General features: G+C 39.2%; 1 protein-coding gene across 1 annotated transcript in view; it reads left to right on the top strand.

Annotated features, from left to right (window-relative positions):
- Positions 1-221: 221 nt before the first annotated feature.
- Positions 222-14,965, top strand: part of MS3_00010103 (uncharacterized protein) — a gene marked incomplete at both ends in the record, with an annotated part of 33,057 nt that continues 18,313 nt past the window's right edge. Inside the window, 7 exons of the mRNA XM_051218442.1 lie at positions 222-254; positions 2,246-2,588; positions 3,223-3,386; positions 4,011-4,243; positions 5,978-6,312; positions 8,010-8,915; positions 10,051-10,607. Coding sequence (XP_051073801.1) covers positions 222-254; positions 2,246-2,588; positions 3,223-3,386; positions 4,011-4,243; positions 5,978-6,312; positions 8,010-8,915; positions 10,051-10,607 — 2,571 coding nt within the window. The remainder of the gene's footprint in view (positions 255-2,245; positions 2,589-3,222; positions 3,387-4,010; positions 4,244-5,977; positions 6,313-8,009; positions 8,916-10,050; positions 10,608-14,965) is intronic.

Genomic DNA, 14,965 nt, shown 5'->3' with positions numbered 1-14,965 from the left:
GTGCAGACCTCATACGCGCTGACAAAAAATAGTACATTTTTTGAGGTTTAAATCAACCGTAAATTGGTCTATTGAAAACTAGTACCTATGAGGGTTTTGAGCCCTCTGCTTACTCTATAAAGTTTAAAGACTCATCGAATCATGCTGTAAAAGGACTGACATGGACCCTTGATTTTCTGCACTCAAAGCAAGAAACTTAGGTTGAGTTTCTGAGTTTGACCTTGCCCATTAAGGCGGCTTACATCTCCGTGGCGGTAAATATTGAGCTTATCATTTATTAAAGTTTAGTTATTAAGATGTCTAAGTAAAACTATGCAAGACTATAGCTATGCATATTATGACCACTGTGGTTTAGTAGTCTTGTTCATGCTCATAAATGAAGCAGTATATTTTAACTCACATATTTAAAGAGATCTAAAGTTCAGATTGTTATTATGTTCTATATATATCACAACAGTTTTTTCCGTGCTCTTCTTCAATGAACCTTAACTTTTGGTGGTTAATTAAATCGTGGCGATTAAAGGGTAGGTCACTGTTGGATATGAACAGTCGACTGAGGCGACCAAGCTATGTTCAGTCTACCTATAGTCTGTATGTGTTCCTTCAGTATGAATAGCTTTCCATAAGCATTAAGTGTCCACTTAACAAGTTTTTGAGTAAACAATTTTTCGCGGATTTAGGACCTATGAGGAACGGTTCATTTATTCAGATAATTCTGGATGGAGTAAAAGCTTTTGTTTAACAGCAGTGGATCACAGATGCCTCCGAGTGTGAACCTATATGTATTTAACGAAAAAAGAGAAATATTAGTGAATTTTAATGAAATGCAGTCCGTAGCCCTTAAAAACATGTCTTTTATTAAAGGACTCCTGGGAAGTCGCTTCGACTACCTGGGTTGGCAGATAATTCCAGAATTTGACTATCCGTAGAAAGTAAAGGTACACTTACAGTCCCTTCTGCTATTTTGGGTCTAATTTCTAGGCGTTACCCCTAAGGTTTGCGTTGGAACTCAGCTTGCTTAGGCGTTTGAGGGGATATTCAGTAGTGTTCAGGATACTATAAATCATTAGAAGGTCACCTCTTGAGCGCCTATACTGTAATGGGTAAAGGTTCTGTGATCCGAGGCATCTTTCATAAGGTTTGAATTTGAGTCTTCGCACTGATTTCATGGATCGCCTTTGGATACGTTCCAATGTGTTCTTATGCTTTTGGAGTGAGGAGGGAAACGCTATATTTCCATACTCTAAATGGGGTCGAATAAAAATGATTAAGTGGGAGATCCTACCTTTAAGCTGGCCAGAAATGTGCTTCAGCGCTACCTATGTTCCTCATTCCAATATCCCATCAGTTCAAAATAGTTGCATAACCATAGTCGCTAACATTCATAATTATTTAGTGTACTAACTCTGTGATAGACTATACGTTTGTTTTGCCTCACTGTCATTCGTCGTTTCTGCTTATTGTCATCTATTTTCAAATTTTTGGTAAGTGATTCCATATATACTCAGCCACTGTAAAAGTGTGTGTTTCACCCACTTCAAGCTGGACGATCAGCTTATTAGGCTAGGCTTTAGTTCTTGGTGATATTAAATGAAGTCCTTAAGGTTCGTGATTACTAGAGATTCACGACTATTCATCAATATTCACTAAATCACAGTACCTCATCTCTTTATTCAACTATACGTACAAAAGTGTATGCTAATCGGGTTACATTATATATTACTTGCATTTATGCTACATTTGTAATTCAAAATTAACAGTTTCTGCATTTCATGTGGTCCAGGCTGATATACTTTCATACTACATTACCTCGGTTAAGTGGTCAGACACGACTTTCAATCACTGGGTTGCAGTCTTGAACCTTTTTTATTTTCGTTTAGCAAGTTTGGTATGTTCCTCAGTCCTCACAAAAAGTAACAGAAAGCCGATCACAAGAACATTATCAATCACTCAAAACACACCACTTCTATTTTATCAGTTATATGGCCCCTAAAGCGCCACACATTTTTTGTCCTATTTAGTTACTACCATATTTCCTCCTTTCAATGTCCAGGAATATGGTTACTCTCTTCATCTCTAATAGATTTGTCATCAAATGATGGGGCATTATTGATCGGGAAGATAATTAAATTCTGTATGTCGTGGATAAATCCTATTGTTAGTAATTTTTGGTCAAAAAATTACGCTTCCATAACTTTTTAAATTTCAAAGCTCCATACTTAATTTCTAAATTTCCACCACTCAGTTACATCTAATGGCTAGTCAGAATTCCAATTTATCACATCGTCGCACTACCATGGTTGGCGACAGTGAGCAAAAAACTACGAGTTTCAATGCTCATAGTGCTGCTTTTCACACGGAAAACGACAATTCCATACCTTCGTTTGATGAAGAAATATTTGATGCTTGTCGCAATGGGGATTTGGCTCTCGTAAAATGTCTACTGGAAAATGGAGTTAATGTTAACCTCATAGATACTTCAGGTCGAAAGTCGACACCGCTACACTTTGCTGCTGGATACGGCCGTCGAGACGTTGTCAGTCTTCTCTTAGATCACAATGCAGATGTTTCTGCTAGAGACGAAGGAGGTTAGTCCCCCCCCCAATTTCACCACTTATATTATGATGGTACAAAATGTTTATATTTTGTTTAATAAAAGGAGAAATTGACGTATTTTTATCACTCAAAAATGATAATGATGACATCGCTTAACATAACCCCCATGTTTCTGAAGAATAATTTCGTTCGACTGCAAATTGCTTTGAATCTACTACTTTGATTCAAAAACTTCTCGATTCTGTTTTTCGTACAATTATAAACTCATTCATTCTAGTACTTAATCTGTCAGCATTTTGCCTAGGATTAAATCTTTTATTTAGTGATTTACATTATTCACCATCATTCGTTTGTCCCAAGAAAGATTCGCGATAGATTCAAAGCCATGAGACAGATAACTCCTAATAAACACTAGTGCATTTAATTTTTCAAGCATCAATAATTCACCCTCATGTATTCATCTATGTATATTCCGGCGCAAAATAGATAATGAATTCTGTATATGTTATCAAAAATCTTTTTCTTTGTTGATCATTAGATTGTAGCATATTGGATGTATCATTGTTGGATACAAACATCTTTTTACGCAGTTTTCACACCATACGTCTATTTTTCTGTATATATATATGCATAAAAATATTCACGTTACTTCTTCCGTATGTTAAGGTTTGATTCCCTTGCATAATGCATGCTCATTCGGACACGTTGATGTAGTGCACCTGTTACTATCAGCAGGTTCTGACCCCAATGCTGAAGATTGCTGGAACTACACACCTCTACATGAAGCTGCCATAAAAGGAAAAGTGGAAGTTTGCATTTTGTTGCTTCAGGTATGTCATTTGGTGTTATATTTTTGTTCGAGGATTGTCGAGTTTTAATCCTTTTTTCTTGTCACTGTGACAAAGTTGAGTATGAATTTCACTTTTTAATTATATCGTACAAATCTGATCATTGTTACGTAGGAAGGACTATATTGTGTAATTATCTTAGTTATGAACGTAATGATCGAGGTTGCAAAGTTTATACCATTGAGTTAGGTTTCTATACATATTTATATCAGGTTTCCAAATATGAGTCATCCGATGATAAATATTTTCGAACTAGAAAGCATTCATCCATACATCTATTCCAACTTACTAAAAGTACTTGCAACACCCAGTTTAAACTCCATATTTCAATGTAGTATTTCTCCTAAAACGCTGTCTTTTTCTATTGTATATTTCCTTGCAAAGTATCTACAGTGAAGCATAGGATTACCATTGAAGCACTTAAGCTTATGGTCGATCCTGATGTGAATTATTTCCTCATTCAGTTGTGAATAATGTAAAACAGAATTGTTTCCTCCATTTGGAACGTAGTACTTTAACTCTGAACATATTAAAACTATACTTTTTATTGTTCAAGTTAATAAGCTGATGGATTAGTAAGTAGTACATTTTTTCTACTTAAATTAGGCAAAAGCCAATCCCCACGCTCGAAATTTGGATGGCAAAACCCCTGTTGATTTGGCTGAGGGTTCGGCCCGTTTAGCTTTGGTTGGAGAGTATAGGAAAGATGAACTACTTGAAGCCGCTCGAAGTGGGAATGAAGAAAAGCTCATAAATCTGTTGACTCCACAAAATGTAAACTGTCATGCTGGAGATGGTCGTAAATCTACACCATTACATTTAGCTGCTGGTTATAACCGGTAAGTAATCTATCATTTCACTGTTCTGTCTTTTTAATATCATCTTTATCTCATAGATCCAGATTTTTTAATAGAGAATCAAAACAACCGTGTACTATTGTTTTCTCTTGTTTCTAACATCACCCTAGTTCAATTTATGAATAAGAACACTTGTAGATGATAAAGCATAGTTATGAAGAAAGCGTTCTTTTCGCTCCACCTAGCTATTTTTACAAGCCATAGTCACAATGAATATTGCAAATTTATTCATTTTAACTTTCTATTTCGCTTCGTTTCTATTCTTTTTTACCTTCATTTTTCAACTCACTGGCTTACCCTTGGTAAACGTTCTGTCCTGGTTGGGGTTTTAAATACTACCACCAAATACGGCATTCTAATAAGCTTTTCTGAAACCGCGTGTGTCATTTAAACTGATCTTCAGTGCTCACACATTGATGGAGTTCGGACAACATATAGGTTTTACTATCTCTTTGGAAAGTCTTGATGTCAACGTATTCTGTATCTCTAAGACTATTACTCAAGTGGAACGTCACAAATCTGTTCTCCATTTGTTGATTCGAAAATTGTTTTGCACGTGCGCGTATCCATAGACTTTGTTGTATCTACTTGTAGTTTGGCTAGGCGCCAGAACATAGGCGACACCAATCAGTTAGATCTCTAGTGAAAATCATTTATGTGCTGTTGGGTTGGAAGGCCGCACGAAAGTGAAGAAAAACTAGCGTGGAAAAGGATATTCTTCCGTAATCTTTGGCTATGCATCGACAGATCGTAACCAGCATGCAATCAAGGCTCTATTCTACTATCAATTAAATGATCTTGAAAAAGCGTGTTCGACAGATATCGTATTGTTAAACAGACAGAGTCTTTTGGGTAGCTGATCAAGTAGGGGTGATCGCCTCGTGCAGCTTTTCACAGACGTTAGCTTGTCTCTCGACAGTGCCAACTCCCGGGACAGCCATCACCGTATGTTACCTGACTTCCTCTCGGTGCAACTCAAACCTGGGCTCAGATTGGTTACATTGCTACGACTGTTATGGTCCTGTGCAAGACTGGTGCTCCTTTCGGAAAACCTGTCTAAACAGCGAACACTAAATTTTATGCCTCTCGTGTAGTCGTTTCAGTAATATCAGTCGCGTGCATTGTTTTGCTCTGTATAACCCTTACTAATGAAAGTTTATCATGCTAGTGCAAAAAATTGGATAAGGGTATAGTTTTAATTAAACGGAAGTTTCAGTTGCTTAATTCCACTCTGCTCATAGTGATTACTAGCGTTTTTGTACAAAAATGTATTGACGCAAAAACTACCGTTATCTCTGCCAACTTATTTTCTCTATTGGTGAATAACTTTTCGTGCAGATTTCATACACATCTAATACCAAATATATTTTAATTTGACTAATGTTATACAACGACTTATAGGACGTACTGAAAGCCATAAGTAGTGTAACTTGACAACCGTTAACCAGATTTACAAATTTCTATTTGAAAACATTATATTTTATTGGTTTTTTCAACATTATAGCAATTTTTGAGGGCAAGAATACTTTCATGAATAAGTAGTCGTTTCGTTTTCTAGAAGAGCTTATTTGAATAAATTCTAATTAAATATGTCATGCTTTTTTTGATTAAGTGAAGTAGGATTAATCCCATTTATCTATTTGATGATAATGTACTTTGAGAGAATTTCATCACACTACACCTGATGAAACCCCTCTTTTGATTTGTATCTTTTAGTACAAAAATTGTGAAAATTTTGTTAAAAAATGGAGCTGATGTTATCGCTAAAGACAAAGGTGGTCTTATTCCTTTGCACAATGCTTGTTCCTATGGTCATTTGGACGTTTGTGAATTGTTAATTAGTGCTGGTTATGGTTCTGCTCAAGTACATGCCGCTGATTTATGGCAGTATACACCATTACATGAAGCAGCCAGTAAATCACGTGCAGAAGTGTGTTTTCTACTTTTGGCATATGGTGCGAATCCAACCCAACCAAACTGCCATGGAAAGTCTGCATTAGATTTGGTACCGAATAATGATCTAAGACAGAGATTGCTTTTTGAGTATCGAGGTACGTTTATTCTGTGACACCACTATTTATGTATATGAATCCTTGTAACTAAAGGTGTTATTAGATTCGAAAGCTAGGGTTCGAATTTTATGATCATTGATCACAGATACGACATAGTTCGTATATGGATTGAATAATTTTTTTTTTAGACAGAATGTTTAGTTTACCAAAGTTTTGTAATGACCTCATGTTCCACGCAATGAAATTAATTATTTAAATGTAGTAACTCAACAATTAGTATATCTTTGTAAACTTATTCTGTGTAAGTGTTATTTCTCTTCACAAGAAAGGCTTCACAAAATACATATGGGTACTTTGCTCACTGTCGGTTGTTGAATTTATTCGGTGTAGTTATCAAGAAAGCTTTCTAATAAGTTTAAATCACTACGTCTTTTGTTCCAAGTACTTGAACTGCCATTAACCCACGATTTATCCGATGGTAAATAGCCATATAGTGTGGTATTCCATTCAGTCCTGTAATATAATATTATAGAGACAGCTTATGTTGTAAACAAATATTTAGATATGTTTGAAAATTGTCTTGTTTTGTCCTGGAACTTATATCGTGTGTAATTAAGGAAGTAAAGTTGAGTGAATTCACTTTCAAAATGTCAAACTACATAGAATTAGTCATAATAAAGTACGATTTCAGGTGTTCACATATAAGTTTCCAACCTTTTTCTATTAGACGTGGCTAGAAAAACTACTTTCTGCATACAACTCAACCCATTTATTGAAATCCATATAAAATTGTTATGATTTAAGAGTTTCAAGCTTCTTTTATTCTAATTCTATTTTAAATATCCTCTCTTCTCGAATTAGACTGTGACCCAGAATATGTAACCAATATTCTTATCATTTCGTTCTGACCAGAGTAGCAACTTCATTCACTGGTTTCCTAACCGTTGTTTAAGCATAGTGTACAGACGCAGCTTCCCCATCAGTCGTCCCACCGTGTTTGTGGTATAATTCCAAGGTATCGGTAATCAAGCATCTATAACATTCGTGTTTGAAGAGATATGTATCGATACACTGTGAATTTTCCTTTAAGTCGGTAAACCTTTTCTTGGATTACAACGTTCTATACTTACAAATGGCCCCCGAATGCCCTGGTATGGCCGAGAGTGGGGTGGGCCCGCCCTCCCTCTCGAAATGCTCTCACACGGCCACGCGTATACAGCCTCTGTCAGGGAAGTCCTTCTCGTGACAGGGGTGTTGTTTACGAAATTGAGAGGACAAAAAGCGAATGTCTGGCGCTTTAACCGGATTCCAAACCAATGGGGCACATGGGCTCCAGTATCCTGCGGGAACAAATGGCGTATGAACCAATCGTTGGTCACTGGCCACCGTGGGACTGCATCTCCTCGTGATACTCCACTGCCTTGTGGGTCAGACCTTTAGGTCAAAGGCTCGGGGTGTGCCCCCCCTAAGAAAACCACCTGCTTTGGTCCGGGCACCCGGGCAGTATCAAAGCCCTCATACAAATCGAATGATTTATGTGGCGCATATGTATTTGGTGCCTCCTTGTACCAATGTTTATGTGTTTAAATAATAACAATAATAATACTTACAAATGGCTTACTCCATACCCTTAATAAAGTCAATCTTTGGTAGAAACTTCATTTACACTCGCTCTTTACGTCTCTGCATCTGTGAAATTATTTAATTAATGTAGCGTTCACCTTTTTCTTTTACAGGATATGTTTTTCTTGAAGCTTGTCAAAATGCAGACATCCATCAAATTCGAAAATTGCTGTCTTTACCCACTAACACCATATCAAGCAACGCCTATCCAATCGCCCCACCATTATCAGTCAATTTTAGTGTTCCTTCTAATACTTGTTCTTCAATTCATGACGGGAAGTGCATGCATCAGAAAAATTGTAATATTTCTTCAGTGTCGTCCTCAAGTCAACACCAAGAATCCATTCTACCTATGCCTGTTCAAATTAATCAGGATCTCCTTCATTTCCGACACCCATTCGTCGGTAACACTGCTCTTCATTCTGCCTGTTGTGCAACCAACTCAGGAGAGCAGACCGTGACGAAAACATTTCACCTTGGTTCAGGTTCTTATCCTGGATTTCATTCACCAGAAAATAAACAACTTATATCTCATACACAGTATACTAAAGACTTGTCAGTCAACTCAGTTAATCGTAATGTTTCTCCAGTCTTGGGTAGACAGTTGATTGAATGGCTTATCGATCAAGGTATTGCGGTCTCAGATTGCAATGTTGAGGGACAAACTCCTCTCCACTTAGCTGCTCGTTACGGATATCTTGAGGCAGCTGCTTGTTTGTTACGGCGTGGTGCTGAACCAAACGTTGCGGACTGGCATGGTTTCACACCTTTACACCTGGCTGCTAAATATGGACATTCTCATATCATACAGCTCTTAGTTCAAGGATTTGGCGCAGACTTAAATTGTACTACTATACCAGGAGGCCATACTGCTGCCTCTTTGGCTTCTACTGAGTGTGTCAGACGTCTTATTGCAGAATTAAGTCTTAGTCCAGTGAATAACACTCTGAGTTCTTCACAAAAATTACCCACTGAAAAACATGTCACTGATTCATCAGCCCACATGCCTTCAGCGCCAGGTAACTTTTCCATCTTTTATTTGAGTACCAATACTTTTTCCTTTCACTTCCAATTAATAAAGATGTGCTATTTGTCCAGCAAAAACTTAAATCTAAGGGTTGAGTAATAACATTTTATTAATCTCTGAGGCAATTATTTTTTAGCGTGTTTCAAGCTGTATCTTTTGTATCTCCATTTCATATACCAACTTTGCGCCAAGGTTTGTTACTAATACCTGGTTGTTGAATTAATAGAACTCTGATCCAGTTGGTCAAGAAGAGACGGATCACAAAGTAATGTCAATGACGAATATTACCCAGTAGCTTTGAATTCCATTATGCAAGGTCAAAATCTCGCAAATTGGATACTACTTCATGATCAGTTGTAACACTGCCAAGAAAACAGTTGTTAAACTTTCCCAAAGAATGTTTCATGAAACTAAAGCGTTTAACTGACTCCGATGATCACTAATAATTTTCATGTACATATCCTATTGTACAATACTTGCGTTATGAATCTTCAAATATTTTGCAAACAACTTGTCTTTAGACGTAAACAACCAATGTTTTCAATACCCACTATTTATTTCGACTAATATTACTGCTTAGTGAAGTCTTTGACATATAAACTTCAATCATGAGTACACGACAAAAGTATATGAGTAGGCTAGAAGAAGGATAAATATAGGCAAACCAAGACATGGCATCAGTTCATAAAGTCACTGACAGTTGAACTTAGCCATGTTAATAGATGCAGACTACCTGGTTGACGTCCACGTGATTATCGTAAACAATAGTTGGGGACTTTGAATGTCATTGCTCAAAATCATTTGTAGTGACGCATGTGCATCTATTCTTTGTATTCCCCAAAATTCCTCATAAATTCTTTGTTTCTATTTCCATAATTTCTATTTTATTCTCGAATCGTATATTCGATGTCAAATCTTTCCCATTACCACTGATACTATCACTAACTTTACTATTCTGAGATTTGGCCTGACAAATTCACCTCTCTGTGGTAATGAGGTATGGCAACTTGGACCGATGTACATATGTACAGATTTCACGTTGCGGCTGACTGGTTAACATGATAAATCTATTGTTTAATTTCAACTTAAACTTTTTTCCTCTTTTCATTGAACATATCTAAATTTAGATGCAGAGAAAACCCAAAGTACGGTTGTTTGTAGTCAGCAAGTTATTCCATTTTTAGTTTGTTCTGGATCTCATTCACAGGACAATTCAAACATGTTTTATGACCCCAAATACTCTCAGAAACCTACTCCTAACAATCCTTCGTCTACTAATCGTAGCACCACTACTACTCTTCCGATTTCAAGTACTGATTATGTCTCCCCATCTGGAAGTCACAGCTGGGCGGATATAGTACTACAGTTGTTAGAAGCAGCTAAATCCGGTGATGTAGAAATGGTTCGTCGTCTTATTACAACACATCATTATTCTGTTTGTCCGGATGGTGCTGCAAATGAATTGTGTACTGAATCATCGGAGTCGTGTACTGTTACTGCCCCACTGGATTTAATCAATTGTCGTGATATCGATGGTCGACACTCAACACCTCTCCACTTCGCCGCTGGATATAATAGATTAGCTATCGTAGAATTACTGTTACAGTACAAAGCCGATGTTCATGCTAAAGATAAAGGTGGTTTAGTACCGCTGCATAATGCTTGTTCTTATGGTCACGCTAAGGTAAGGCACCTAAAATTTCATCAGCAAACCTATTTTCAATTTATGCTGATTACAAGTTTCATTGTATATTAATTAAAATTTTGTCATGATTAGCAACTTTAACTAAAAATTATTTGTTATTTCGACTAACAAATTTCGTACAACTGAGTTCTTCAACTGGTAATTCTAATGGAAGTGGCTTGGCAGTTGGAATACTGGAATTCCAGTTACATTAATTTGTCAGGTCTCATAATTTTTTTATCTCTCTAAATCTTGAGTGTGAACATTTTTTCATACAGATGTTCCTCAATTATATTCGTTCTTTTCGAACTACGTTCTCAGTATGTAGTGTTTTACTTATGTGGATATTATGACTATAACTTCTATTTTCGTATTTTTAGTTTCCTCTTGTTGTTTTATTGTGAAGTATGACAGTTTGGACTGATGCATTTTTATACTTCGATCTACGTTTGAGACTGACTGACCGACCGAAGCTGCTACCTTGACGCGGTGGTCGGGCTTGCCTATCGTGATGACCCAACCGAGCTATATTGGCTACAACATATGTTCCTGTAGGTTCTACCATGCCAGGCAGGTCGATTGGAGAACGGTAAGACTAAGAGCAGTAACTCAAGGTCTGAGGGCGAAGTCGTACTGCTGACTGTAGGGAGGTGTGACAGCAGTAACGTGTTTCCCTCGGACAACCAGCATCTGCGGCGATGCTGCCTTCCCACAAGGAGGGGTGGGGTTAGAAAAGGTCGACCCTAAAAATGTCACACCTCACCTTACCTCACGGATTTCTGTCTCCGGCGGTAAGGCCCTTTAAAGAACGGAGCTAACACATTAAAAACCTTCCACGAAAAGGCCGTGCGCGACCGGCCTCAAGCAGTTGTCCCTTGAGCTCTTCGGTCACGCTCCCAGGTCGTTAAGACCAACACTAATCCAATTTCCTTTTCAGGTTCCTCAAGAAATACCCTTCCACAATGTGGGCAGCTGGGAAGTGATATCAGCCCTCATACCCGTAACAGTACACGAGACCAAGTTGGTCACATTCAAATCCTTCCTACACCTCCTAATACCTCTCTTATCTCCATGACTAACCCTCCTCACGTCTTTTTATCATCTCGCACCGCCAGGGCGAACGATTCGAGTACGCGGAACGCTATTCCTGGTATCCTGAAACCACGCTCTAAACTACACGTAGGAGCTTTTAACGTCCGAACACTGTGCCAAATAGGACAGCAGGCTTCCTTAGCTAGGACTTTAGAATCCCGCGCCATCGATGTGTGCTGCGTCTCCGAAAGGCGCATACAGGATCCAAGTAGCGTCATTCATCTGACCTCACCATGCCAAAATAAAAAACCGACTCGATTCACACTTCGTGTATCTGGAAGCCCTGATTCTGCTTCACGTGGCCTCGCCGGCGTAGGTATAGCATTGAGTCCTAGGGCAGAAATAGCTCTCTTAGAGTGGATCCCAATAGACAGTCGTTTGTGCGCTATCCGACTAAACGGAACAGTAAGGATCCGAAAAGATAGGGACACTCATCGTTGCCTCTTCGTCGTCTCTGCCTATTCTCCCACTGACTGCAGCTCAGATGATGTAAAAGATGAGTTTTACAGAAAGCTCTCCGATCTTCTCCTAAAAGCTAAGGGCTCGGATGTAGTAATAGTGGCCGGTGACTTTAATGCTCAAGTAGGTAAACTAAGCGATAGGGAAAGACACCTGGGTGGATCTTATAGTGTCGTGGCTCAAAGAACAGATAATGGCGACCGTCTGTTGCAGCTATGCTCAGATAACCGCCTCTTTCTTGCAAATACTAACTTTAAGCATAAGGAAAAACATTTTTTAACATGGAGACCCCCTAATTCGTCCCAACGTTGGACCCAAATAGATCACATCGCTATCAGCCACCTATGGAGGGGCTCGATAGAAGACTGTCGCTCATTCTGGAGCACATGCTTAGATTCAGATCATGCTCTAGTACGAGCGCGTATCTGTCTGCGTCTTACTGGACGTAGGAAAGACGCTGCAAGGAAACCTCTTAGGGGCTTACTTAATGATAGTCAAGCTAAGATTATATTTCAGGAACAACTAGGAAAACAGTTAGGCAGCCATGTATGTGATGCCCACCCCGAGGAAGCATGGAATGATATCCGAAAAGCTGTGGAAACAGCAACGATATCTGCTAGTACGGTAACCCGTAAAGTTAGGGAGAAACACTGGATCTCAGCAGCATCTATCGCACTGATAGATGCTCGGAAACTCATTCCACCTGGCTCTGAACATAATGAAGAGCGGAGTCAGCTTAAGCGCAAGCTGACAAGAAGTCTACGCAATGATCGTGAATAGTGGTTGGTAGCGAAAGCAAGAGAGATAGAAAAGGCAGCGGCAATAGGTAATATCAGACAATTGTTCAGACTTGTTAAGGAAACCGGTATTAAGAAACCGACTGTTAGCGAAACTATCTCAGAGAAAGATGGACATATTATACATTCTCAATCCAGGAGATTGGATCGATGGGCAGAACACTTTAGGGATCAGTTCAACTGGCCTTCAGCCACACTTCGGTTTCCCACGATCTCCAGTCAACCTGAATGGCAAGTTAATGTAGGTCCTCCGTCTCTTTACGAAGTTGAAAAAGCCATAGGAAATCTGAAGCGAGGGAGAGCAGCAGGCCCTGACAGGTTTACTCCTGAGGTTTTTAAGGATGGTAGTTCAGTATTAGCAATGAGATTGACTGAGGTCTTAGGTAGAATTTGGGAACTGGACGTAATCCCATCTGACTGGTCTCAATCACTGATTGTGCCAGTCTATAAGAAAGGACAAAAGTCCTCTTGTGACAATCACAGAGGAATCAGTTTGACTAATACAGTGTCTAAAATATTAGCTTCAATAATTCTTCAACGCCTAACCAAAGCTCGTGAAGAACAGACTAGAGAAAATCAGGCTGGTTATCGACCTGGACGTGGTTGTATAGACCACATATTCACACTACGTCAGGTTCTAGAACACAGACACACGTTCAGACGCCCCACGATGGTAGTATTTCTCGACCTTAAGGCAGCATTCGACTCTGTTGATCGTGAGGTTCTATGGCAGTGTTTGTCACTGAAAGGAGTACCAAAGAAGTACATTAACCTTATAAAGGCTCTCTACTCGAACACAACTGGTAGAGTAAGAGCTTATGGCGAACTGTCATCAGAATTGATTACCTCAAGTGGTGTTCGTCAGGGCTGTCCACTCTCCCCATTCTTGTTCAACTTTGTCGTCGACGTACTTTAAAAGATAACATTTTCCTCGTCTAGATTTCCAGGGGTTGAACTTATACCGGGAGGTTCACTTGTTGACTTAGAATATGCTGATGACATAGTTTTATCTGGCGAAGACGCTGACAAAATGCAGAGTCTTCTGACCACTCTAAGCAACAATGCAAGCATGTTCGGGATGCGATTCTCCCCCTCGAAATGCAAAATGTTGCTTCAGGATTAGGTTACATCGACACCCGAACTAATAATAGGGAGTGAAGTAGTTGGGCGTGTCGACCACTTCACTTTTCTTGGAAGTCTCATCAGCCCTTGTGGTCTGGTGTGTGACGAAATCTCAGCACGGATACAGAAGGCTCGACTAGCTTTTGCCAACTTGCGTCATTTATGGCGTAGGCGAGATATCCGTCTATCAACCAAAGGACGTGTTTACTGCGCAGCAGTTCGTTCCGTCCTACTTTATGGCAGTGAAACATGGCCGGTAAGAGTGGAGGATATTCGTAGGTTACTAGTATTGGATCATAGGTGTCTTCGAAACATTGCTCGTATATCATGGGACCATCGAGTAAGTAACACAGTTGTTAGGAAACGGGTACTAGGTAAGGATGGCAAATCAATTGATGAAGTAGTGAAACTTGATCAGTTGAGATGGCTGGGACACGTGTTACGTATGCCCAACGACCGACTGCCTCGACGTGCGATGTTCAGTGGTATAGGATTAAGTTAGAAGAAAGATAGGGGCGGCCAGACCAAAACATGGCACAAGTCCATGAAGTCACTGACAAGTGAACTGGGTCATGTTGGTAGGTGTAGACTACCTGGTTGGGGACCGCGAGATGATAGCAACCGATGGTTAGAGACCCTGAATGACATGGCTGAAAATCGTTTGCAATGGCGCAGGTGCATACACTCTTTGTGTTCTCTCAAATTCTAATCTCCTTATTCCTCCTTGTCTCTTTTTTTTTCTTCTCAAATTTATTTCACTGTATTATATTCTTTAAGTAACATCTCCAAGCACTTATCTTCCCGATTACTGCTTATATTCTTATTACCTCTACCACTACGGGATTTGAATCGACCACTGCATCTCTATGCTAATGTGGTGTGGCAACT

Source organism: Schistosoma haematobium, chromosome 1, assembly GCF_000699445.3.
Source record: "Schistosoma haematobium chromosome 1, whole genome shotgun sequence".
Lineage (NCBI taxonomy): Eukaryota > Metazoa > Platyhelminthes > Trematoda > Strigeidida > Schistosomatidae > Schistosoma > Schistosoma haematobium.
The sequence above is the reverse complement of the archived record's forward strand: the minus strand, read 5'-3'. Positions and strand labels throughout refer to the sequence as shown.